Below are 26,371 nucleotides of genomic sequence, written 5' to 3' on the forward strand. Positions count from 1 at the left end.
GCGGCTATTGTAATGTATGTCTGGCCTGCCACTTTTGAATTGGCCTGCCCTCTGTATCTGTTGTGATATATATTCTGTGTCCTGTGAGTAAAGAGTTGTCACACTGGAAATACGTGGAGAAGCAGTGATATTTTATATGCGCCCATGTAATCAAGGAATTCCAGTCAGCGTTTTTCATTCACACTTCAGCCAAAGCAGAGTGGACCTCCTAAAACATGGGGTGTGTAACGGGGTCTGCTGTGCTGGAGTACCTCTTTCAGTAGCACCCCATCTACATACACAGACACTGCCACTACACCCCATCTACATACACAGACACTGCCACTACACCACATCTACATACAGACACTGCCACTACACCACATCTACATACACAGACACTGCCACTACACCCCATCTACATATACAGACACTGCCACTACACCCCATCTACATATACAGACACTGCCACTACACCACATCTACATACACAGACACTGCCACTACACCACATCTACAGACACTGCCACTACACCACATCTACATACACAGACACTGCCACTACACCCCATCTACATACTGTCACGACATGGTATGAAATACCATACAAGTTTAGTTTCTCCTGTTAGCCCAGGCTGTGGGCTAAACCCCCCCTTCCCTTTCACTCAGGCAAGAGCTTGCCTTGTCAATGTATGTGGGGAAGTTTTATAGAATAAAGGTATTTACGACTGGCATAACTGCAGTGGAAAGTTGTGCTAGCAGAAACTGGTCTGATCTCCCTTTTAAAACATGCGGTCCTTTGTCCTAATATTGCAAGATATTGGGCAAACGATTTAGCCTAGGAAAATAATGGGTACATATTGCTAGAGTCCATCGGTGCCTCTATCCATCACTATAAGCAGGAGCTTCCAAGTCCAACAGGGACAGAGTTTGGATTTCTCTGGAACTGAGTGTCCCTACTAGCCTGAATTTAGTATCTATAGAGAGCAAATCTTAATACAAGATGAATGCTGGGTGTGTTATGATTCTGACATGTTCGGTAGCGGAGATACAGGCATTAGACAAACTGGTGTTAAATTTACTAAGACTGAAGAGATGGGAGGGACTGTGTAAACCAGCCCTGTTGGTGATGTCACGGGCTGCAGTTTATAAGTTTCTGCAGGCTCCCAGCAGTGAGTTTTTTCACCTGAAAAGCCTGGACTGCCAGTCCTGATGCATTGGGACATATGGGAACTCCATTAGCCTGGTTGCCTCAAATGATCTGAACACATGTAAGTGTTATTTCTCATTTAACCCCTGTTATTTTTATAATTACCTCTGTACATATTTGCAATTGTCTCTTTTTGTAACAACCTTGTAATATTTTTCTATAAACACTGCCTAAACTTTAATGGGGTATAATATTTAATACTAGATTCGTTCTTCATGCTCTAAAACGTACCTTAAGCCTTCTGAAGGGAATTATGCTACTGTTTTGGGTTAGCTTCAGACCCATTTAATCTAAGCTGGTGGCAGCATCCCGTGTGCGGGCCTTTGGGTGTCGTTGTAGCGACTGCGGCGTTGATAATTATTGTTCCTGCCTGAGTGGCAGTATTTATATCGCCTCGCTGCAGCGTGCCCAATAGCCAGTACATAGCAGGCAGCCTTTCTGGCGACTAATTATTTTAGGTGCAGTACCTAATCTGACCTGAGGGTAAGGGGGGCGCCAGAGAGTTGCAAGTTTCAAGTGGAACTGTAAGCGGGATATACATAAATCGTTGCAGTTCGTGGTATATTGAAGAGCAGTGGGATACCTAAAATAAGCTCCTGCTGTAAACTAAGAGGTCAATAGCCTTGTGTGTGTTTTTTCATCACATTGTAGCAGTGGAGGGATAACTAAGATAAGCCCCCCTGCACATGTGATAGCCGTCTATTGGCCTAAAGTCACCCCGATCCGTGACGTAGGGGTGATGGTCACGGTGTGAATTGTGACATATTGGCGGCAGCGGTGTGGATTCGTGACACATACACTGCCACTACACCCCATCTACATACACAGACACTGCCACTACACCCCATCTACATACACAGACACTACACCACATCTACCTACACAGACACTGCCACTACACCCCATCTACATACACAGACACTGCCACTACACCACATCTACATACACAGACACTGCCACTACACCGCATCTACATACACAGGCACTGCCACTACACCACATCTACATACACTGCCACTACACCACATCTACATACAGACACTGCCACTACACCACATCTACATACACAGACACTGCCACTACACCACATCTACATACAGAGACACTGCCACTACACCACATCTACATACAGAGACACTGCCACTACACCACATCTACATACAGACACTGCCACTACACCACATCTACATACACAGACACTGCCACTACACCACATCTACATACACAGACACTGCCACTACACCTACATACACAGACACTGCCACTACACCACATCTACATACAGAGACACTGCCACTACACCACATCTACATACACCCCATCTACATACACAGACACTGCCACTACACCTCATCTACATACACCCCATCTACATACACAGACACTGCCACAACACCTCATCTACATACAGAGACACTGCCACTACACCATCTTCATACACCCCATCTACATACAGACACTGCCACTACACCACATCTACATACACAGACACTGCAACTACACCCCATCTACATACAGACAGTGCCACTACACCCCATCTACATACACCCCAACACTCCCACTACACCGCATCTACAGAAACTGCAACTACATCCATCTACATACACCCTAACACCGCATCTACAGACACAGACACTGCCACTACACACATCTACATACACCCCAACACCGCATCTACAGACACTGCCACTACACCCATCTATATATATCCCATCACTCCTACTACACTGCATCTACAGACACTGCAACTACATCCATCTACATACACCCCATCTACATACATACAGAGACTCTGCCACTACACCCATCTATATACACCCCAACACTGCCACTACACCACATCTACATACACTGCCAGTACATCCATCTACATACACCCCAACACTACCCCATCTATATGGGTACAGCATTAAGTCTTGTTTGTCAGAGGGATCAAATACTTATTTCTCAGTGCAAAATGAAAAATAAATTCATATAATTTACAATGTGATTTTCTGGATTTTATTTTTCATATTCTATCTCTAAATGTTAAAATTAACCTACCCTTAAAATTATTGACTGTTCATGTCATGGTCAGTGGGAAAACTTACAAAATCAGCAAGGGATCAAATACTTATTTCCCCCACTGTACACTTTGAGTCTACATACATCACCGACCTCAAAAAGGGGTGATGAACACGGGCTTCTCTTGAGCCTCTTTTGTGAGTGTGATCTGCCGGTATCCCTTGCTTAGGTCGATGGTAGATATGAACTGAGACACTTCTAGCCTATCCAGTAGTTCATCCACCCAAGGCATGGGGTACGCGTCTAACGGTGACCTCATTGAATCGCCTATAGTCCACACAGAAGCAAGTACTTGTCTTTCTTGAGCACCAACACTACACTGGCTGCCTATGGGCTGTGGGAAGAAACTATGACCCCCATATTCGCCATATCATCCACTGCCGCCTTCATCTTTGCCAACACTAGAGGTGTCACCCGGTAGGCAGGTTGTCTGACTGGAGTGGCTATCCCTGTGTTTACATGATGTTGGACCAAGGGGGTTCGACCTGGCAGACTCCTCAACAGGAGCCATATGTTCCTAGCAGTTTTGTTAATTGTTGCTTCTGTGATGGATCAAGCCGCTCCCCAATGGGACATCCATTACCCCCATTCCTCTTTTAGATTCCACCAATAAGGCCGGGATCTGGTCCAGATCTGAGTCATCTAAAGGGGGACAACAAACTGCTAGGTTGGCAACTTCCCTTTCCTCATAAGCTTTTAGCTGGTTAACATGAGAGGCCCGTTCACGAACTCCTGCTCGATCCAAGGCCACGCTGTAGTCAGTCTACCCGCATTTCCTGGCGATGGTGAACAGACCCACCTACATGGCTTGCAGCTTGTTTTTGCGTACTGGTACAAGAACCTTCTGTCCACAAGTAAATTCCCAGAATCTGGAAGTACGGTTGTTACACTGTGAAGGAAGCAATTAAGAAAGATTCTCCATTTTGTGTTTTTCGACTCAATTTTGTTGTTTTGATATAAATTTTGTTAGTAGGCTAAAGTTTACAGCTGTTATGAGACTTTGATGAGACCTTGATTGTTGCAACCTCGGTAGAATGTGAGACTGAGGGTGTATTGTTCTACAAGACTTTGACGCACAGATTGTTCCTGCATTCTTATAGGCTAAGAACTGTGAGCGTGTTCTTATGCTGATTGGTTGAAGTATAATTTCTATGACTATGATAAGTCATACACAATAAACGGGGGCTAGAGAGATCAGCTTGATCCCCCCCAAACAGAGACACACGTCTCCGTCTGGTCATTTTCAGTTGCCGGCAACACCTTGTATATTAATTTGGAAATCACTGGGTTAACCGTGAAGGATCACTTTAGATCCTCCCTCAACAACACCGTGGTTGCTTTTCCTGAGCTACTTCTAAGTTCCTATGGGCTAAGGCCATGAGGTACCTCATCTCCTCCCTAAACTTTTGGACATACTCTAAAATGGGAACCTCTTCTGTGGGAAAAGTGCCCTCCCAACTCTCTCTTACTAGCTCTAACGGCCTTCGTACTTTTCGGCCGTACAGCAATTCAAAAGGAGAGAACCCCGTAGAATACTGCGGCACCTATTGGTAGGCGAACAGGAGCTGCTGCAAGTTTTTCTCCCAGCTTCCTCCATCGGACTCCACATACCATCTAATGAGCTGCTTGAGCATTCTATTGAAACGTTCACACAACCCGTTAGTTTCGGGGTGGTATGCATGGGGCGGACACCAAGTTTCTCCCAGATGGTCTGAATCAGCTCACTTTGGAACTGGGCCAGAGAGATCACACAGAATCCCACATGTGATGAACCTGCACCTCCCCAACCCACCTAACTATTACGTTGGAGGGATCAAGTGGTACGGTCTCCCCACTTTAACCAATGTGACATTCTACACCCCCTGGAAACACGCAAGGTCAGCTTGGTACAGTTTTATACAGACGCCCTTGTCTACTTGGGCCCAGGGAGTGACAAGATCTGGCCCAAAGAGTTAATGAGGTCACACCACACTTGCTCACAATCTTGACAGGGCCTTTTCACTACCAGTGAAACAAAGCACTGCCAGCCCATAGTACTGTCACTAGTTCCTCAATAGATATAAGGCCGGACAGTTAACGGGATTATATGGGACCACCACAGTGGTAGAACAAAAGATATAAGCAGATGGATAATGTAAATTACTGGGTGATTTTCGATCACATGTGCGCTGGGCCACAGGGGGCATGGGCTGCCAGCTGGTTCCTAAGTACTTCACAGCACGTTACTCAACGCGGCCCCTCATTGTCAAAGTGGACCGAATGCATAACAGACAGAGTCCACATGGCCTTACTCTAGCCCTTATCCCCTTTGGGCAACTCCCCTCCTGCCCTCTGAGCTGAACCTAAATCCCCTCACCTTGTCTCTACAGCTAAAAACTCCAAAACCTGAGATTGGTCATAATTCCTTAATACATAGTCCTAGGAAGGCAGTGTTGGCGCCATCAGTTCTGGACGAGACCCTGCTATGCGTTAAGACCTAACACAGCTTTGCGATATGGTTTCTATTGGATGTATGTATGTATGTATGCATGCATGCATGCATGCATGCATGCATCTCCATAGCCCTAGGTGCTAGGACGGGTTGAGACCCAGGTGGGTGTTTGCCATGTTCTGGGGATCTCGGAAATATACACAATGTAGGGCTAGGACAGTATCTCTAAAGCTCCTTATGGAATTGTTTCTGGAATGTTCTACAAGTTGTCTGCAGCTTCAGTAGGACTCTATCTCAAGCACGCCTTTGTCCTGCTCAGAGCTAGTTAAGGTGGGAGATCAGTCCTTCACAGCCTTTGAGGCTTGAGCCCCTCCAGCTGAGATAGCTGCACACTGAAGAGGGTCTAGGTGGTCTGTTATAGCTGTACATTGAAGCGGGCTTTATAATCCCGTGCCACAAAGAATACAAATGATTGACATGAAATTATATCTCCATATTTTTTACAACCTCCCCCTGATGTCTTTCGCCGGTCGGCAGCAGTATTGTAGACAAGCTCTAGAGTGGGTTCCATGAGTTGGGCTGTCAAACTCCTTACAATCGCTCTCCTCCCAGTCAATGACCACAGTCTGGTCAGGAGAACTCACTGCCGCTGGCTCAGAGGATGCTGGAGGCTTGGCATGTGGGTGGTCCTCGGAAAGGGTGGAAGAAAGATCCGCATCACGCTGCTGCTTGGTTTTGTTATGGGTGAGAATTGCGACAAACTGACTGGACAGCTCTTGTCCTAGGTCGTTTCCTAAAATAACAGGTGTGGAGAAGCAGTCCATGAGCCCCACTTTGAACTTTCCCTGGTCGGTCCCCCTGTCCAACTACCAATGCCAGAGGGATATCCAAATGCTGACCCACACCCAGGAAGATGGTCACTTGGCAGCCCGGTAAATGGTGTTCTGGGGGGGACAATATTTTGGCTGACCAGGGTGATAAAAGACCCAGTGTATCAAAGTCACTGAGCCTGGATGTTACCGACCTTGACCAGCTGGATGTGGCGATGGAGGTTGGCTTGCGTAGAGGGGGGCCAACCCCACGTAGGGTCTGTAAAGGGTACATCACTTCCTCCGCTGCTGGTGTATCCTAGGGGTAGCGTCCCTCAAATCCCGATGGCTTGTCTTGGCAGACGTTGAGTGGCTGGGCAGGGAGACCGACTCCAGGCATGGGTACCCGGCCCTGGAGACAATCTTTGGCTATGTGTCCAAGGAGGCGGCACGTATAACAGTGCAGTGGGTTGCGCAAATCACAAGCCCGGTGTAATGGGGTCTAAACGTGCTGGAGTACCTCTTTCAGTACCACCCCGTGTTTCAGGAGGTCCACTCTGCTTTGGCTGGAGTCTGAATGAAGGACGCTGGCTGGAATTGCTTGGTTACATGGGCGCATATAAAAGATCACTGCTTCTCCACGTATTTCCAGTGTGTCAACGCTTTACTCACAGGACACAGAATATATCACCCAGATACAGAGGGCAGGCCAATTGAAAAGCGGCAGGCCAGACATACATTACAATAACCGCAGGTGGCCGGAGCCTGCCGATATTTACTGTGGGAATTACAAAGGTGGGGAAGGTCAGAAGGGAGATATCATGTCCCCTCTGCCCAGGGGTGCAGCCTGTGGGCTGATGCATTAGGGACATGCATCTCACATGGAACCTATTATACATACAAATAACTGCACAATATTCTGGGTGCTGGGGGTTCCGTAACACCCGGTTTGTAAACCTTTGTTGCGGTGGGGTTTCTGCTGGGAAGCGATATAAAAGCAAAAAAAAAAAAAAAAAAAAAAAAGAAGGAGAAGCCAGCACTGCTTATGGTCAGAACGCAATACAAAAGGTGCACATGCACATACTGAATTCTAACTGTATTTCAAATATGAGACATAAGCGATATAACCTGCTTGAGAGGCTGGTGTCTGCTAGAATGCCTGGTTGAATTGTCTCATGGGATCGGTGGGCATATCAGGTTGATTGGCTGTAAACTAGTCAACCAATCTAACTGCTTGTTCTGAGGTGCCAGGCTTCTGGTGAGCTACCCAGCCTCATATTTCTGGGGCCATCTTCTCAATAAGTTGCTCAAGCACAATCATGTCCCGGTGGGTAGCAGTGGAATGGGCAGCCCGACCACTGAGCTAGTGGTTGCAGTGCCATCAGAATTGATTGCCAAATTCTACATAAGAGGCCCACTGGCGAGACTAAGGGTACCGTCACACAGTGAAATTTCCATCGCTACGACGGTACGATTCGTGACGTTCTAGCGATATCGTTACGATATCGCAGTGTCTGACACGCAGCAGCGATCAGGGACCCTGCTGAGAATCGTACGTCGTAGCACATCGTTTGGAACTTTCTTTCGTCGCTTGATCACCCGCTGACAATCGCTGGATCGTTGTGTGTGACACCGATCCAGCGATGTGTTCGCTTGTAACCAGGGTAAACATCGGGTAACTAAGCGCAGGGCCGCGCTTAGTAACCCGATGTTTACCCTGGTTACAAGCGTAAACGTAAAAAAACCAAACAGTACATACTTACATTCCGGTGTCTGTCCTCCGGCGTCTCTGCTTCTCTGCACTGTGTGAGCGCCTGCCGGCCGGAAAGCGAGCACAGCGGTGACGTCACCGCTCTGCTTTCCGGCTATGGCGCTTACACAGTGGAGAGAAGCAGAACGCCGGGGACAGACACCGGAATGTGAGTATGTACTGTTTGTTTTTTTTACGTTAACGCTGGTAACCAGGGTAAACATCGGGTTACTAAGCGCGGCCCTGCGCTTAGTAACCCGATGTTTACCCTGGTTACCCGGGGACTTAGGCATCGCTCCAGCGCCGTGATTGCAAAGTGTGACCGCAGTCTACGACGCTGGAGCAATATTCATACGACGCTGCGACGTCACGAATCGTGCCGTCGCAGCGATGGAAATTTCACTGTGTGACGGTACCCTAACTCCGAAACTTGGTGGGATATCTCTCGAGCATGATGGTAAAAAAAAAAAAAGGTTGCCCTTAATAGTCTCACAGTCCAGGCAGTCTAGAGGCCCAAGCTATAGGACAGTATCCTGGGTCCAGGCAGTCAAACTAGTCCACAGGTACTTAACCCAATCAGCTGTGGGCAAGTGGTGCATCAGCATCAGGGTCTCAAAACTTTGCAGGTGCTCATCAACCTTGGCAGTGGACTCAAATTCTGGCACATCTCTGCAGAGGATATGATATCCTTGGTGGTGGACCAAAATGGAGGTAGAGGCTGGCACTGGCGGCAGGGGAACTGGAATTCTCAAAACAGATTCCATAACATGAGCCCTCTCCATGAATGAGGGTCTGGGCCACAATGCGACCAACAACTCCTGGATTCGGGCAGCAACCCAGTAGATTCCAGACGGGCATTGGAGCTTTGTTCTGGCAAACAGTTTAAGTCCCGAGTCACCCTTGGAGGTTTTCGCCATCCTATACAACATTCTGAGCATCCCAACAGACAAAATCATGGATCAAATATGACCGGAGCAGTTCTGGATTCCACCAGCTGGAACCATGGTCCCTAGGCTTTAACCCTGTAGAATCACACCAGTGACACAAGCAGGCCTCTTTTAGATTGGTGAGTGTGGGGGATAGATAATTAATGATGAGCAAACGTGCTCGCCACTACTTGTTACTCACCCGAGTATCGCTTTGCTCGGCGAGCATTTCCGGGATTATTCGGCGGTAACTGCAGTCTCCACCCAGTAGTTTTGGCGGACTTTAGAGACCCAATCACAGTGCAGGGATTGTCTGCCAGGCCATGAAACACCGCAGCCATCTTTGTTGTGGTCGTGCAGTGATTGGCTGGGCCGTAAGCCGTACAGCATCATCCCGAGTATAAGAGACCAGGCGCCGCCCTGCCGCCGAATTCTGTTCCTGTTTCAGCGAGAGTAGGGAGAGCTGCTGCCGAGATAGGGCCAGAATCGTGGTTTTAGAGTTAGTGAAGGTCTGCAACTCTTACATCCACAACTCCTCAGAAACCAACAGTCCTTTTTAGGGCTAATTCGTGGGTCCCGATATTGCAGCGCTAGGCAGGCAGGGCACAGCATATCCACATCAGTGCAAGGCCTGCAGGCACTGTATGTGCGTCCATTGGTCCCACTGCATCCTTCCCAAAGCGCCATAACTGCCTGCAGCTGCAGCTTATTTACTGTCTATATACCAATTTTTTTTTTCCCAAAAATTCCCCCCCCCCCAAAGAAAAAAAAAAATACAGTCTGTTATGTCAGACTGAGGCCTGTTGAAAAGTGATAGTTTGTCAGGCATACGTAGCATAGTTGTGTGTGCTAGCCTTGTGCCTTTTTTTTTTTTTTTTTTTTTGGTGTTTTAAATTCACAGAAAAAGGCTTCATATATTTCTGTGCTCCAAGTTTGGTCATTGGAGGCCGGTGTACTTTGTGGCTGTGTGATACTCAAATTCCATACAGCGCTATTTAGCATCCCAAAAAATTCAAAGGCCACAGATTTGCCAGTGTGGTATTTCCGTTACAGCCGTCAACCGTCATATATCTCTGTGCTCCAAGTTTGGGCACTGGAGGCCGGCGTACTTATTTTTTGGCTGTGTGATACTCTAATTCTATGCAGCACTATTTAGCATAACATAACTTTAAAAAAAAAAATTGAATACAGTCTGTTAGGTCAGGCTGAGGCCTGCCTGGTGTTTGGGTTTGAAAAATCGTAGATTTGCAGGCATACTGATCACATTATTTCGCTAGTAATAAAGACATTTGTGTTGAGCATTTGAAATAGTGCAGTAGTCCATTTAAAATGGGCAAGGCAAGGGGCAAGGGACGGGGAAGTGGACGTGATGCTGATGGTGCATCCAGAGGATGAGGCCGTGGGCAAGGTGAAAGTGGGCAACAACAAAGACCCACATCTTCTCGCTCGACCTTCCTGTCCCAGTTTCTAGGGGACCACAGCACACCACTATTGAAGCCAGAGCAGTGTGAAACGGTTGTTGGTTGGATAGCGGATAATGCTTCCAGTCACTTAGTCACCACCACAACCTTGTCTTCCACACGGTGAAGTCTGAGTAGCCGTGAGTGTGGCCAGGATATTCCTCACACTGATCCTCCTTCCTTCCACCAGGAGCAGGGTGCGGATGTGGAAGACGAGGTGGTGGATGACATAGTGACTGACCCAACCTGGCAGGAGGACATGCATAGCGAGAACAGCAGCACAAATGGGGAAGGAGGCATATCCCCCAAGAGGCAGGAAGAAGCAGTGTGGTGGCCACAGACAGAAGGCGTGCATCCATTCCCCGTAACACCAACATGAGTGAAGTTGCCATTCCACCTGTGAGATCTTCCCGAGTCTGGTTATTTTTTAAAGACTCTGTCGATAACCCCAGACAGGCCATTTTCAGCACCTGCCATGCCCGCATCAGCAGGGGTAGCAAAACAACCAGCCTGACCACCACTAGCATGATCAGGCCCATGCAAAGCAAAGCACCCGATTTTGTGGGCTGAACCCTAGGCTCCAGGACCACTGCCTGCTGGTCTCACCACTGCTTCTTCCACTGTTTTGCGTGGAAGACAATCCCCAGTACACCGTGCATGTGAAGATGCCTCTAGCCCTGCACCTGTTGTGGCCCACAGTCAAGCAGCACTATCAGCAAGCGCGTCCACGTCCTTGTCCCAGCACAGCGTTCAGTTGCCTATAACCAAGTCTTTGGAATGCAAGCGGAAATACCCAGCCAACGCCCCACAGGCCACAGTCCTCAATTCTAATATTTCTCTTCTGCTTGCGCTAGAAATGCTGCCTTTTAGGCTTGTTGAGACGGAAGCTTTCCGCAACCTGATGGCGGCGGCCGTCCCAAGGTATTCGGTCCCCAGTCGCCACTATTTCTCCCGGTGTGCCATACCGGCATTACACCAGCATGTGTCCCACAACATTACCTGTGCCGTCAACAATGCTGTTACCAGGAAAGTCCACCTAACCATGGACACGTTGACAAGTGCTTGTGGGCAGGGACGGTACATCTCAATGACGGCACACTGGGTTAACACAGTGGAAGCCGGGACCCTGTCGGACCTTGGGATGGAACACATCCTTTCCACGCCGAGGATTGCTGGCCCTACGTCAATTAGGGTTGCCCCCACAGTCTACAGCTCCTGCACCTCTTCCTCCTCTTCATCCTCCATGTCTGAAATCAACACATCAGTCAGAAGCTGGAAGCAATGCAGCACTGCCTCAGCCAAGCGGCAACAGGCTGTTCTGAAGCTAATCTGCATAGGTGACAAACCGCACAATGCAGAAGAGTTGTGGACAGCGCTGAAAGAGCAGTCAGATGTTTGGATGACACCGCTGAACCTACAGCCAGGCATGGTCGTGTATGACAATGGCCGTAACTTGGTGGTGGCTCTGAGGTAAGGTGAGCTCACACATGTACATTGCTTGGCCCATGTGCTTAACCTCATGGTTCAACGTTTTCTGAAAAGCTACCCGGAGCTGCCGGATCTGCTAGAGAAAGTACGCCATCTGTCTGCCCATTTCAGAAAGTCAGCTACAGCTTCAGTTGCCCTTGCCGTGCTTCAGCAACGGTTTCAGCTTCCAGCTCACCGACTGTTGTGTGATGTCCCCACGCGCTGGAACTCTACGCTGCATATGTTGGAAAGGATTTGTGAGCAGAAGAGGGCCGTGGTTGACTACCAACATCAACAAGGCCGTCGAATTTCAGGTCAGACTCCACACATAAGACCTCAGGAGTGGACATGGATGTCAGACATATGTAACATCCTCCAAAACTTTGAGGACTGCACCAAGATGGTGAGCGGCGATGACGCCATAATTAGCATCACCATGCCGCTTCTCAGCATTCTGAAAAACTCTGCTCACAATCAAAGAGGATGCATTGCAGGCGGAGCACAAGGACATGGAGCAAGGAAACATACAGGGGGATTACACTCAGTCCAGCCTCATGTCTTCTCAACATGGATTGGTAGGTAATGAGGAGGAGGAAGAACAGGAGCTAATTTCATGCACTATAGACGGTACTACAAACACATCTGTATTAGCTTCTGTTCAGCGGGGATGGCCTGAGGACAGGGAGGAGGAGGAAGAGGACAGCATGGTCAGTCGTCCTGTTGGTGAGGACACGGAAGTCTTGCCGGTTAGCAGTCTGGCACGCATGGCTGACTTTATGTTGCACTGCATTTCACGTGACCCTCGGCTTATCAAAATTTTGGGCGACACTCATTACTGGTTGGTGACACTTCTAGACCTATGCTACAAGGAGAACTTTCAATCTCTTCTACCTGAGGCAGAGAGGTGTACTAAAATGTTGCAGTACCACAGGGCCCTTGTAGCGGAATTACTTAGAAAATTCCCATGTGAGAACTCTGGCAGCAGACGTCAGAGTTTGTTGTACAACCAAGGAGTCCAAGCGAGAGAGACAGAAGTACAATACAGATCAGGCAGGGGAACAATGGCCAAGTTCTGGGACAGTTTTCTCAGACCCTCCCATCGTAGCGGCACAGAGGCAAGGGGTGCTGTCACAAGAAGTGCAATGTTTGGGAAGATGGTGAGGGAGTACCTTGCAGATCATACAAACTTCCTCCGTGATTCCTCTATGCCTTTTAATTATTGGGTATCCAAGCTGGACACGTGGCATGAACTGGCTCTCTACACCTTGGAGGTCCTGGCCTGCCCTGCTGCTAGCGTTCTGTCAGAGTATTTTTAGTGCCGCTGGTGGAATTATCACAGATAAGCGCATCCGCCTGTCAACTGAAAATGCTGACAGGCTGACTTATCAAAATAAACAAGGCCTGGATTGGGAAAGACTTCTGTACACCACCAAGTGAAACCAGCGAAAGATAACCTCAAATACATTCTCTCTTTTGGGGAGGTGTATTCTCATGCACCTCTTCACAACCACACATGGGTATACGCTTCCAGATTTGGTCTGTTTGTTTTTATCCTCCTCCTTATCCTCATCCTCCTCATCCAGAACCACTATACCACCAGGGTGAACGTGGTCTGTACGGTGCATTTTGGACAAGGGTGCTGTAATGTCACTCATTTTTTAAAAAAAGGATTTTACATTGTGGAATTGGGCATGACATTACATTGGGCCTACTTCTTAACGGTCTCCTGCAATCTGTACCTGTCAGTAGATCTCCAGGGTGAACGTGCTCTGTAGGGTGCATTTTGGCCAAGGGGCCTGTGATGGCACTCTATTTTTTTTTAAAAAAAGGACAACACATTGGGGAATTGGGCATGGCATTACATTGGGCCGACTTCTTAAATCGGTCTCCTGCAATCTAAAATGTACCTGCCACTAGATCACCAGGGTGAACGTGCTCAGTACTGTTATAGGCCGTTGAAGTTTGGGCTAGGGGCATACGATGGCACTCGTGTATTTTTAAAAAAGGTACCCCCATTGGGGAATTTTTTGGCAGATCAAGCACTGCATTAAAAGTCTCGGAGGCCGACACCACTACATTGGCCCTAGTTCTTATCTCTGTCTCCTGCAATGTCTCTTACTTATCTCCGACGACATGACCAGGGTGTACGTGCTCCGTACTGTTATAGGCCGGTGATTTTTGGGCACTGGGGCTGTGAAGGCACTATTTCATTTTGTAAAAACAGGACCCCACATTGGGGAATTGGGCATTACATTACATTGGGCCTACTTCTTAAGTCTGTCTCCTGCAATGTGTCCTTTAACTGCCACTAGATGACCAGGGTGCACGTGCTCAGTACTGCTATAGGCCGGTGATTTTTGGGCAAGTGGGCTGTGATGGCACTAAATTTAAGTCCAAAAAGGACAACACATTGGGGAATTGGGCATGACATTTCTTTGGGCCTACTTCTTAACTCGGTCTCCTGCAATCTGTTCTGTACCTGCCAGTAGATCACCAGGGTGAATGTGGTCTGTTCGGGGCATTTAGGTCTAGGGGGCTGTGATGGCACTATTTTAATCTGTCCAAAAAGGACCCCACATTGGGGAATTGGGCATGTCATTCCATTGGGCCTACTTCTTAACTCTGTCTCCTGCAATGTCTCTTGTTTAACTGCCACTAGATCACCAGGGTGAACGTGCTTTGTACTGTTATAGGCCGGTGAAGTTTGGTCAAGGGGGGCTGTGATGGCACTAGTCTATTTTTACAAAAGGTAACTGTAAAGGAGTACCACCCCCTCCCTGATTTCATAGACCATACTTCATTAACATTTCCTACCCTGCTTCTGGTGGGGGGCATTGTGTTCATTTGTTGCTCTCTGCAGGGGGCTTCTCAAACTGGCTGGGACAGTGGGACTGGACATTTGGAGCCTCTTTTGTACTTTCAGCTCCAGGTATCAAATGTTTGAGGGTGGGTGTGAGCCCCTCCACCCATCCAAGGGGCTGATCCCTAGAGGGTGGAACAATAAGCCCATTGATATACTATCATTCTTCTGGGACCTGTGTGGTGTGAGGAGCTAGGATCTGCTGCTGCAGCCAGATTCTGGTGCCTGTCTATGAACTAGTGTTTTGTTTTCCCTGGAGTCGGATTATCGGGTGTCGCCCTGGATTTCTTATTTTGTTGCGGCCTTATTGTAAGTTGAAAAACCTGATCACTGTTTGCCGGAATATTCTCTCAGTTGCAATAAAGGTCTCTTGGATTATTCATTGGTCTGCTGTCCCTCCTTGCTCTGTCACACACACCCCGTCACAAACTGGTGGCAAGCAGCGGGATCAGAGCAGAGGGAATGGAGAGAAGCGACCCAGCAACAAATGGAACCAAAACCTCAGGATACAGGAACTGGACTGTGATGAACCTACAGACAAAGGCCCGTGAATTAGGGGTCAGTTACAAAGGACTGTACAAGGATCAGCTGATTGAGGCGTTGGAAGGAGCTAGCCTTCAAGATGGCACTGGAGAGGGACTCCCAGAGCAATTGGAGGAAAGACGGGACCTGGAGGTAAATACTCTGAAAAGTCAGTGGGTTGTGTGGTATGAGGAGGAGATGGCCTTGCTGGGAGAATAAGCCACCATAGAAGATAAACGGGAGGCTATTCGGAGAGCTCATGAAAGGCAGCTCTCTGAGGAAGCAGCTAGAGCTCACAGGCAGACCTCCACCATAACTCCCACCATGAGGGAACCTCCAAGAGTGTCCCGCAAGGACTTTAAGCCATTTAACGAGGCTGCAGGGGACATTGAGGGATTCTTCCAAGACTTTGAACATCAATGTCAGTTAATGGAAGTCCCAGAAATGGAGCGGGTCAGACATCTGGTGGGACTTTTGGACGGTGGGGCTGCAGATGCATACCGAGCTATGGACCCTCGGTGGAATCTAGAGTATGAGGACATCAAAGAAACCATTCTGGAACATTATGCTGTGACTTCAGAGACCTACAGGACTCAGTTCCGCTTGCTAACCTGTAGGGGGCATGGGTCTTTTAAAATGTATGCCCATAGAATCAAAAAAGCATGCCATCGCTGGCTGGAGGGGGAGGGGGCCTTAACGCAGGAGACCATCCTCCAGGCCATCCTAAACGAACAGTTCTTTGCGAAGTGTCCCACAGAGATCAGGGAATGGGTGCGTGAGAGAAAGCCAGCTACAGTAGAACAAGCTGCCGCCTTCGCTGATGAGGTTCTCACCATCAAGCCTCAGTGGAAAAAGTTACTGATAGATGGAGAAAGAACTACCAACTCCTCTTCATCACCAGTGTCTCCTTTACCTTCAGTCCCCAATGTTCACCGTCCTACTGGACCACCCCCTCATACTGATACCCGTGTGAATGTGCCTGCAGCTGCTACTGCATCTTCTGGAATGCGACGCTGGGGAAGAATAGCAGAACGTAGATGTTATGGATGTGGACAGCCTGGGCATCTGCAAGCTGCCTGTCCGGGTGGTCGGAGGAGGAATGGCCACACCCCAACTTGGCCAATCCATTATCTACAGACACCTTCAGCAGAGGAAGAGCTTATTTCACTCCGTGATAACTTGCCAAGTGACCAATATATGTCTGCCCCACTACCTGGAGTTTATGGGGTGCGGGCCACCGCCACCTGTTCTTCTGATCTGCGGAGCAAACATCTACAGGAAGTTATGCTGGATGGCCAAAAGGTTGTTGGCTTCCGCGACTCGGGGGCATTTCTCACTATAGCTGATCCCTGGGTGGTTCAGCCAGAAGCCATTCAAAAGGGACCAGGGATTGCCATTGAATTGGCTGGGGGCACCCAGAGGAATATCCCAAAAGCCAACGTGATCTTGGACTATGGCTTTGGGGCAAAACGATTCATGATTGGTGTGATGAGTGGCCTTCCTGCAGACATTCTTCTTGGAAATGATGTGGGGGATCTTCAGTGCCACTTTGTGGGTGCAGTAACCCGAAGTCAAGCCAAGAGAGAAGCACAAATGGATATGCTCAACCCGTCATTGGAGCTAAGACCATCAGCATTGCCTTCGCAGCCGGTGAGTGACTCTTTTGTTGGGGATAATACAAGTGTCCCTTGGGATAAAGCTCAGTTTAGACAAGAAGTAGAGACTGACCCTACCCTAGCCAGTTTTAGAGTTAGGGCTGAAGTGGGGCAGATAGGGGAATATGGGGAAAAATTATGAAAGAAAATGGACTTCTATATCGTGTTACCAATACTACCTCTCCAGATAAACCCTGGAATTCTAGTAAGCAGCTGATTGTTCCTCAGAAATACAGGGTTTCCCTACTTCACCTTGCTCATGATATCCCTACTGCCGGCCATCAAGGGAAAACCCGAACGAAGAGACGATTAACTCAGGTTTTCTATTGGCCTGGGATTTCTCAAGCAGTAGCACATTTCTGCAGAACTTGCGACATATGTCAGCGTAGAGGGCGACCAGGAGATCATCCAAAGGCACCCTTGCAACCTCTCCCCATAATAGAAGAGAAGAGCCCTTCCAAAGAGTAGCTGTTGATATTATTGGACCCCAGGCTAAACCTCTGGAAAGCAGTACATTCTCACTGTTGTTGACTATGCCATTAGATACCCAGAAGCGGTGGCCCTGTCAAGTATTTCTGCCGCCAAAATAGCCGAGGCCCTGGTTACAATTTTCACTAGAGTGGGATTCCCAATTGAGATCCTACCGGACCAAGGCTCCCAGTTCATGTCAGAGCTGGTATAGTGTCTGTGGCGCACTTGTGGAGTACGAGCGATCCGAACTACACCATATCATCCTCAAACCAATGGGCTTTGTACCCTGAAGAATATGCTAAAGGCCTTCACTGAAATAGATTCAGACTGGGAAAAGTATCTACCCCATCTCCTATTTGCCTACCGGGAAGTTTCCCAGGAGTCCACAGGGTTTTCTCTATTTGAGCTGATCTATGGAAGGAAGGTCAGAGGACACTTAACCCTGCTAAAAGAATATTTGGAGGGGCAAGTGGAAGATACAGGAATCCCTGTTGTCCCATATGTCCTGAAGCTTCGCGAAACTCTGGCTCAACTGGCTAGGTTTGCTCAGGATCATGTACGGATGGCTCAAACCAGACAGAAGACATGGTATGACCGCAAAGGCACGCTATCGAGAGTTTGCAGAAGGACAACGGGTCTTGATGATTGTTCCCCATCCACAAAATAAACTTCACACCACTTGGGAAGGTCCCTTCCGAGTTCTCAGAAAACTTAATGACACCAATTACCTCCTTGCTTTAGATGACCAGGGTCGAAGGCAAAAGACTGTCCATGTGAATATGATCAAGGAATACCATGACCGGACCCTACCTGTGATAGCCAGTTGTCAGCTAGTTTCAGAAGAGAGTCAGGACGAGGACCCGTTACTTGATCTTGTTGAAGCTGCGAGAACCCCATATCTGTGGAACAGGTTCCTCTGGGGGACCACTTGAATTCCTTACAACAGAAACAAATGCTGGAAGTGCTTCACCAAAGACAGGCTGCTTTCTCATCCCGACCAGGGCAAACCACAGTAATTCAGCATAATGTGGACACACAGGGCATTCGCCCTATACAGCAGGCTCCTTACCGGGTACCAGAATCTGTTAGAAGCACCATGCAACATGAGCTGGAGGAGATATTAGAGCTGGGGGTAATTCAGGCCTCACAAAGTCCTTGGGCCTCTCCTGTGGTGTTAGTACCCAAGAAAGATGGCAGTACTAGATTTTGCGTTGACTACAGGCGATTAAATGACCATACCATTAGCGATGCCTACCCAATGCCCCGCATCGATGAACTTCTAGACCGGCTAGCTGGGGCAAAATATGTCACCACCTTGGATCTCAGCAAGGGATACTGGCAAATCCCTCTAACGGAGGGAGGAACAGAAAGATCGGCTTTTATAACCCCCTTTGGTCTGTTTGAATTCCTATACATGCCGTTCGGTATGAAGATTGCCCCTGCCACATTTCAGCGAATGGTGGACCAGATACTGCGGGGATGCGGCGACTTTGCTTGTGCCTACTTAGACGATATTGCTATATTTAGTCATACATGGGAGGATCATTTGAGTCAAGTAGCTGTTGTTCTCGACCGGCTTTATGCAGCCTGGCCTAACAATTCGACCTGATAAGTGCCAGTTGGGGATGGGTGAAGTACAATACCTGGGGCACAGGGTAGGGGGAGGGAAACTACGTCCTGAACCTGCCAAAATACAGGCTATCAGAGAATGGCCTGTACCCCAAACCAATAAACAAGATATGGCTTTTTTGGGCACTGCTAGCTATTACAGGAAATTTGTTTCTCATTTCAGTACTGTGGCCAAACCTCTTACGGACCTTACGAAGAAAGTCATGCCCAGAGTGGTGACCTGGACTCCAGCATGTGACGAGGCTTTTAACCTGCTGAAGAACGCCCTCGTCTGTGACCCTGTTCTTGCTGCCCCGGACTACAAGAGGAGGTTTATTGTGCAGACAGATGCCTCTTCTTATGGACTGGGAGCTGTTCTCAGCCAAGTGAATGCAGCTGGGGAGGAGCACCCCATTGCCTACCTTAGCAGGAAACTGCTGGACCGAGAAGTGGCCTATGCAACTGTAGAAAAGGAATGCCTGGCTGTAGTATGGGCCCTTAGAAAACTGAGGCCATATCTGTATGGTCGAGAATTTACTGTTGTTACTGACCACAATCCTCTCACTTGACTGAATAGGGTTTCTGGGGACAATGGACATTTACTGCGGTGGAGCCTGGCACTTCAGCCCTACAATTTCACCATACAATACAGAAGAGGGAGCCAACACCAAAATGCTGATGGATTGTCCAGGCAGGAGGAGTCATAAGTCATGTTGGCCATGTCTAAGTGTACTTGACAAGCGACCTGTTGAGGTCACTAGTATGTACACAATCTGAGAGGGGAAGGGGTTGTAACAGAGTACCACCCCCGCCCTGATTTCATAGACCATACTTCATTAACATTTCCTACCCTGCTTCTGGTGGGGGGCATTGTGTTCATTTGTTGCTCTCTGCAGGGGGCTTCTCAGACTGGCTGGGACAGTGGGACTGGACATTTGGAGCCTCTTTTGTACTTTCAGCTCCAGGTAACAAATGTTTGGAGGTGGGTGTGAGCCCCTCCACCCATCTAAGGGGCTGATCCCTAGAGGGTGGAACAATAAGCCCATTGATATACTATCATTCTTCTGGGACCTGTGTGGTGTGAGGAGCTAGGATCTGCTGCTGCGGCCAGATCCTGGTGCCTGTCTATGAACTAGTGTTTTGTTTTCCCTGGAGTCGGATTATCGGGTGTCGCCCTGGATTTATTTTGTTGCGGCCTTATTGTAAGTTGAAGAACCCGATCACTGTTTGCCGGAATATTCTCTCAGTTGCAATAAAGGTCTCTTGGATTATTCATCGGTCTGCTATCCCTCCATGCTCTGTCGTACACGCCGTCACAGTAACCCCCATTGGTGAAACCACATCCTTGTTGGAAAACACTTCATAACATTTGTGTACCTTAGGCTACGTTCACATTCGCGTTGCGTCGGGCGCAAGTTCGGCGATGCATGTGTCATGCGCCCCTATATTTAACACGGGAGCGCATGGACATGCGTTGTCTTGCGTTTTGTGACGCATGCGTCATTTTTGGCGCAAGCGTCAGGGCGCACAGGACGCTGCATGTTGCATTTTTTTTGCGTCCAAAATCAAGCCAAAAATGGACGCATGCGTCACAAAACAATGCGTTTTTGCATGCGCTTTGCGTTGCGTCGCAACGCCCAACAACGCAAATGTGAACATAGCCTTAAGGAGCTCACTTGAAAAGCTCCTTTTTGTGTTGCCTGGTTGCTCACATTGGACACAATACACTTCATATAATTTGATAAAGCAATGCTGTTACTTTGCCTCAGTAGTTCATTAAAAATATAGCTTTGACCATTATATTAGTTTCTCTCCTTGCGAGCCTTAACTTTGTCTGCCTCAAATGTACAAATGGTGAATATACAAATGGCGATTTGTAAACAAGATTGAAATACTGTATACGGAATGCATTCAGACAATCACATAGCTGCATTTCTTGTAAAACATTTAGAGATGTGACAGACAATGCTCATAGTGACACAATCTTGATAATTGTTTGTTTATTCACTTCGCAAACAGTTCTAAAGGTACCTTCACACTGAACAACTTAACAACGATAACGATAGCGATCCGTGACGTTGCAACGTCCTGGATAGCGATATCGTTGTGTTTGACACGCAGCAGCGATCAGGATCCTGCTGTGACATCGTTGGTCGGAGCTAGAAGGCCAGCACCTTATTTCGTCGCTGGATCACCCGCTGACATCGTAGAGTCGGCGTGTGTGACGCTGATTCAGCGATGTCTTCACTGGTAACCAGGGTAAACATCGGGTTACCAAGTGCAGGGCCGCGCTTAGTAACCCGATATTTACCCTGGTTACCATTGTAAATGTAAAAAAAAACACCAAACACTACATACTTACATTCCGGTGTCTGTCGCGTCACCCGGCGTCCGCTTCCCTGCACTGTGTCAGCGCCGGCCGGCCGTAAAGCAAAGCACAGCGGTGACGTCACCGCTCTGCTTTACGGCCGGCGCTTACACAGTGCAGGGAAGCGGACGCCGGGGAACGCGACAGACACCAGAATGTAAGTATGTAGTGGTTTGTTTTTTTTTACATTTACACTGGTAACCAGGGTAAACATCGGGTTACTAAGCGCGGCCCTGCGCTTGGTAACCCGATGTTTACCCTGGTTACCCGGGGACTTCGGCATCGTTGGTCGCTGGAGAGCTGTCTGTGTGACAGCTCTCCAGCGACCACACAACGACGAAACAGTGAAGCTGCAGCGATCGGCATCGTTGTCTATATCGCTGCAGCGTCGCTTAATGTGACGGTACCTTAAGCCTCTGTATGTTTGCTGTTTGTCATTGTAAAACATTAGGCTATGTGCACACGTTCAGGATTTCTTGCAGAAAATTCCTGAGAAAATCCTGAGATTTTCTGCATGCGTTTTTTGCGCGTTTTTACCCCGTTTTTGGTGCGGTTTTTTTGCGGAATTTTCCGGACATTTCCCAATGCATTATATAGTGGGAAATCCGCGAAAAACCCGCAAAATTAATGAACATGCTGCGTTTTTTACCGCGATGCGTTTTTTTCGCGGAAGAAAACACATCATGTGTACAAAAATTGCGGAATTCATTAAAAAATGATGGGATGTATAATGTATGCAGATTTTTTTGCGGTTTTATAGTGTTTTTATCGGGGAAAAAACGCGAAAAATCTGCAACGTGTGCACACAGCCTTAAGGTTTACTGAAACTATGCCTGTGGTGGTTTGATCTAAATCCTTGTGGCTTTTATTTTCTAGGGGATTATGGCCCCTCGTCTGATGACTCCATGATATTTCGGTTTCATCCAACCTTGAAAAGTGGCCACTTGAAGGTCTGGGTGAAACTAGAGTTACTACATAGTGTAAATCACTATATAAGACCAGAGAAACATGACTAAGACAGATGCCAAAACTGGGGTACCTGTACATGTACAGTGTGCTGATACCTGCATAATTGGGGACGCCCATGCAGTGTAGGTAATCTCCCAGGGGTTCTCTGTCTTGGTGTTGCTTCTCGGATATCCCAGACGCATGATGTTTAAAAGCCTCTTGGTGATGATCTAACTATACTGTATGTAGTTAATCTTCATATATACGTAATCACTATTTATTTAATCCTTATATGTACTTATTAACCTGTGTATGTTACTGTTAACACATACAAAAGTGTACGCACTCACACTATTAAATCATACTATTCCTTGAATTTTGTAGTTTGCAATAAAATTGCCTTGTATTGCAAGTATTAGCCTTTTTTAAAGCCGTATCTGAACCTTAGGCTGGCGTCACACTGGCGTTTTAAACGGCCGAGTGCAATGCGATAAAAAAAAAAAAAAAAAAAAAAAAAAAAAAAAAAAAAAATCGCATTGCACTCGGACCAATGTTAACAAATGGGGCAGCTCCCAGCAGCCGACTTTTTGTTGGCCGTTTTCCTCGGTCCGAGACAATCGCAGCATGCTGCGATTGTCTCGGACCGAGGAAAACTCTCGGCTCACTCGCACCCATATAAGCCTATGGGTGCGAGTGAGACAGCGCACACCACCCGGATATCATCCGAGTGATGTGCGTTATAAGCGGACCCCAGCAATGGAGGAGATGGAGAAATTCTTTTCTCCGCCTCCTCCGCAGCTGTGCTCCGATCCTCCCTGTGCGAGAGAATCGGAGCAGAGACGCATGACACTCGGCTCCTGCTCTGCTGCGAGCAGGAGCCGAGTGTCATTAGCATATCGTATCCGATGCTCTCGCATCGGATGCAATACGCTAGTGTGACGCCGGCCTTCGTGTTAGAAAACATGTCAAATAAAATAGCCAAATTCTCCTGTAAATAATTGTGCAAAGAGGGAACCATCATACCATTAAAAAATACGAGTGAATTTTCCTGGGCCCATCCAGTATGTGGGTTCCAAGGCCTAATGGGGTGCATATGACTGACTATGCAGCAGGGCTCGCCTTCCTGCCAATATGTAAAACAAAGGAGTACAAAATGCATATTGTGAAGTGGATTTTCATGGGCACATCCAGTATGTGGGTTCCAAGGCGTAATGGGGTGCATATGACTATGCAGCAGGGCTGGCCTTCCTGCCAATGTATAAAACAAAGGAGTTCGGGAGAACAAAATGCATATTGTGAAGTGGATTTTCCTGGGCCCATACAGTATGTGGGTTCCAAGGCCTAAGGGGGTGCCCGCAGCCAGACACCGTCCATACAGCCATCATCTGCCCGCAGCCAGACACCAGCCATACAGCCATCTGCCCGCAGCCAGACACCAGCCATACAGCCGGCACCTGCCCACAGCCACACACCACCGATACAGCCATCGTCTGCCCACAGCCACACACTGCCCATACAGCCTTCGTCTGCCCGCAGCCAGACACCGCCCATACAGCCGGCACCTGCCCACAGCCACACACCACCGATACAGCCATCGTCTGCCCACAGCCACACACCGCCCATACAGCCATCGTCTGCCCGCAGACACCGCCCATACAGCCATCGTCTGCCCGCAGCCAGACACCACCCATACAGCAGTCGTCCGCCCGCAGCTAGACACCGCCCATACAGCCATCGTCTGCCCGCAGCCAGACATCACCCATACAGCAGTCGTCCGCCCGCAGCTAGACACCGCCCATACAGCCGTCGTCTGCCTGCAGCCAGACACCACCCATACAGCCGTCGTCTGCCCACAGCCAGACACCGCCCATACAGCCATCGTCTGCCCGCAGCTAGACACCGCCCATACAGCCATCATCTGCCTGTAGCCAGACACCGCCCATACAGCCATCGTCTGCCCGCAGCCAGACACCGCCCATACAGCAGTCGTCTGCATCCCCTTGCCCCCCGTTATAACACAGTCACCTGTACCAGAGCCCATTGGCATAATACACATTCAGGTGTAGTATATCTGAAGACACCAGAAGAAAATCATTAGATCTTATCAGCTGAGAACTGTGAAGGGACAGTAGTTTTCAGTTTACCTTCCAGTCGGTGTAGGCTCCAGATAGGAAGGTGTCCGCAGATTCCTGCAGTCAGAGAAGAAAAAAAAGAATCTCCGCTCACAACTGAGAAATCCAATCTAAGAAAATGTAAAGTATATTGACAGAAAGACGGTCAGAGTTGTGATCCATTGAAGGCGAGGAGGGGACCGGGCAGAAGACAGCGGAGGGCACCGGGCAGAAGACAGCGGAGGGCACCGGGCAGAAGACAGCGGAGGGCACCGGGCAGAAGACAGCGGAGGGAACCGGGCAGAAGACAGCGGAGGGAACCGGGCAGAAGACAGCGGAGGGAACCGGGCAGAAGACAGCGGAGGGGCATGTGATCTGGTGTAGGTGTTGTTTGTGAAAGGATCAGGTGAGGACACTGAGGCCAGAGTCCTTTGTAGCATTTGGGGCTGCTGCAGTGCAGCTGCCCCCTGAACGCTAGGCATCCGATACGGGTACAGGTGAACACAGGTGGCAGCAGCGGAGGCGACACTCACCATCTCTGTGTCCTGTCCTCTCAGTAGAGGCTTCTCTTCAGGAAACCGAAGTTCACTCATTCCAGAAAGGCTGAATTCTGGCAGCAGCAGCAAACCTGAAAATGATCAGATGGTACAACTCATCTGTAGAGGCAGAAAATTCCCAGCATCCTGCAGACAGCACTGCCAGAAATAACCCCAGTTCAGGTACAATGGCTGATGGTGGACTCCCCCAGACTCCCCGTCCCCCAGACTCCATCACATTATTCTCCTTGGTGCCCGCTATCTCTGTTGAATATTTATGCAGCCCTGAAGAGCGCTGTTTACACTCAAATAAGTGTCAGGCTGGCGCACCACCAGGACATGAGACCACCTACTCCAGGGCGCACTCCACCCCTCCACCTCCATTGCGTGGCTGTTTTTGCGACTCATAGTTGATGCAGAGCGGCACAAGTGTGGCCGACTCATGGCTGCACAGCGTTCCGGACACTCGGTTTGGATTCAGGTGAAGATGTCTTGCTTCTACGACCTCGTAAGGGTCAGTCCAGCAAATAGGGAGAAAGCAGCAGCCAGAAACCAGTGGCGAGGGCTTACTCGCATGAGAATAAAACAATCGCACCTACTGAAGAGAACCTGATCAATACAAGCCACCCCCCCTCCAATCCCCCCGACAGGACACCATAGAGGTGCTAGGTGGAGGTTTGTTAGCCGGGAAATCGATGGCGCCAGATGACAATTCTATTGTGTGTGGTCCGCACAAGTAGGAGGGTCGCAGTGCGTCAGGATGGAAGATGTGTGGTTCTCCTCCATGGTGGCCTGCACTGGACATCTACTGCTGTAGTAACGATGGCCTCGCCAGGGCTGGGCCAAGAAAGGAGGTGCTCCCACCCCAGTTGCCAGAGCCGGACCAGGAAAGGGGGTACGCCTCACGCCAGGCACGGCCCAGGAAAGGAAAGGAGGAGGTGCGCCCCACACTAGGCAAGGCCCAGGAAAGAAAAGGAGGTGCGCCCCACACCAGGCAGTGCCCAGGAAAGAAAAGGGGGTGCACCCCACGCCAGGCAGTGCCCAGGAAAGGAAAAGGGGTGAGCCCCACGCCAGGCACGGCCCAGGAAAGGGGGTGCGCCCCACCCAAGGCACGGCCCAGGAAAGGGGGTGCGCCTCAGGCCAGGCACGGCCCAGGAAAGGGGGTGCGCCCCACGCCAGGCACGGCCCAGGAAAGG

The 26,371-nt window shown here is 48.9% G+C and overlaps 1 protein-coding gene across 14 annotated transcripts in view; it reads right to left on the reverse strand.

Annotated features, from left to right (window-relative positions):
* The window catches only part of NDRG4 (NDRG family member 4), a 138,789-nt gene that overhangs the window by 68,378 nt on the left and 44,040 nt on the right, over positions 1-26,371 (reverse strand). For 11 of the 14 annotated variants that reach the window (XR_013221727.1, XR_013221726.1, XR_013221723.1 and 8 more), the window contains exons 2-3: positions 25,173-25,267; positions 24,673-24,717 (exon numbers count right to left, since the gene is read on the reverse strand). The exons of the other annotated variants lie outside the window; for them this stretch is intronic. Coding sequence is in view for 5 of the 11 variants with exons in the window: in XM_077288982.1 (XP_077145097.1) it covers positions 24,673-24,717; positions 25,173-25,267 (140 nt within the window). In the remaining 6 variants the exon portion in view is untranslated. The remainder of the gene's footprint in view (positions 1-24,672; positions 24,718-25,172; positions 25,268-26,371) is intronic. 14 annotated transcript variants of the gene reach the window in all.

The sequence above is a fragment of the Ranitomeya variabilis genome, chromosome 2 (assembly GCF_051348905.1).
Source record: "Ranitomeya variabilis isolate aRanVar5 chromosome 2, aRanVar5.hap1, whole genome shotgun sequence".
Taxonomy (NCBI): Eukaryota; Metazoa; Chordata; class Amphibia; order Anura; family Dendrobatidae; genus Ranitomeya; species Ranitomeya variabilis.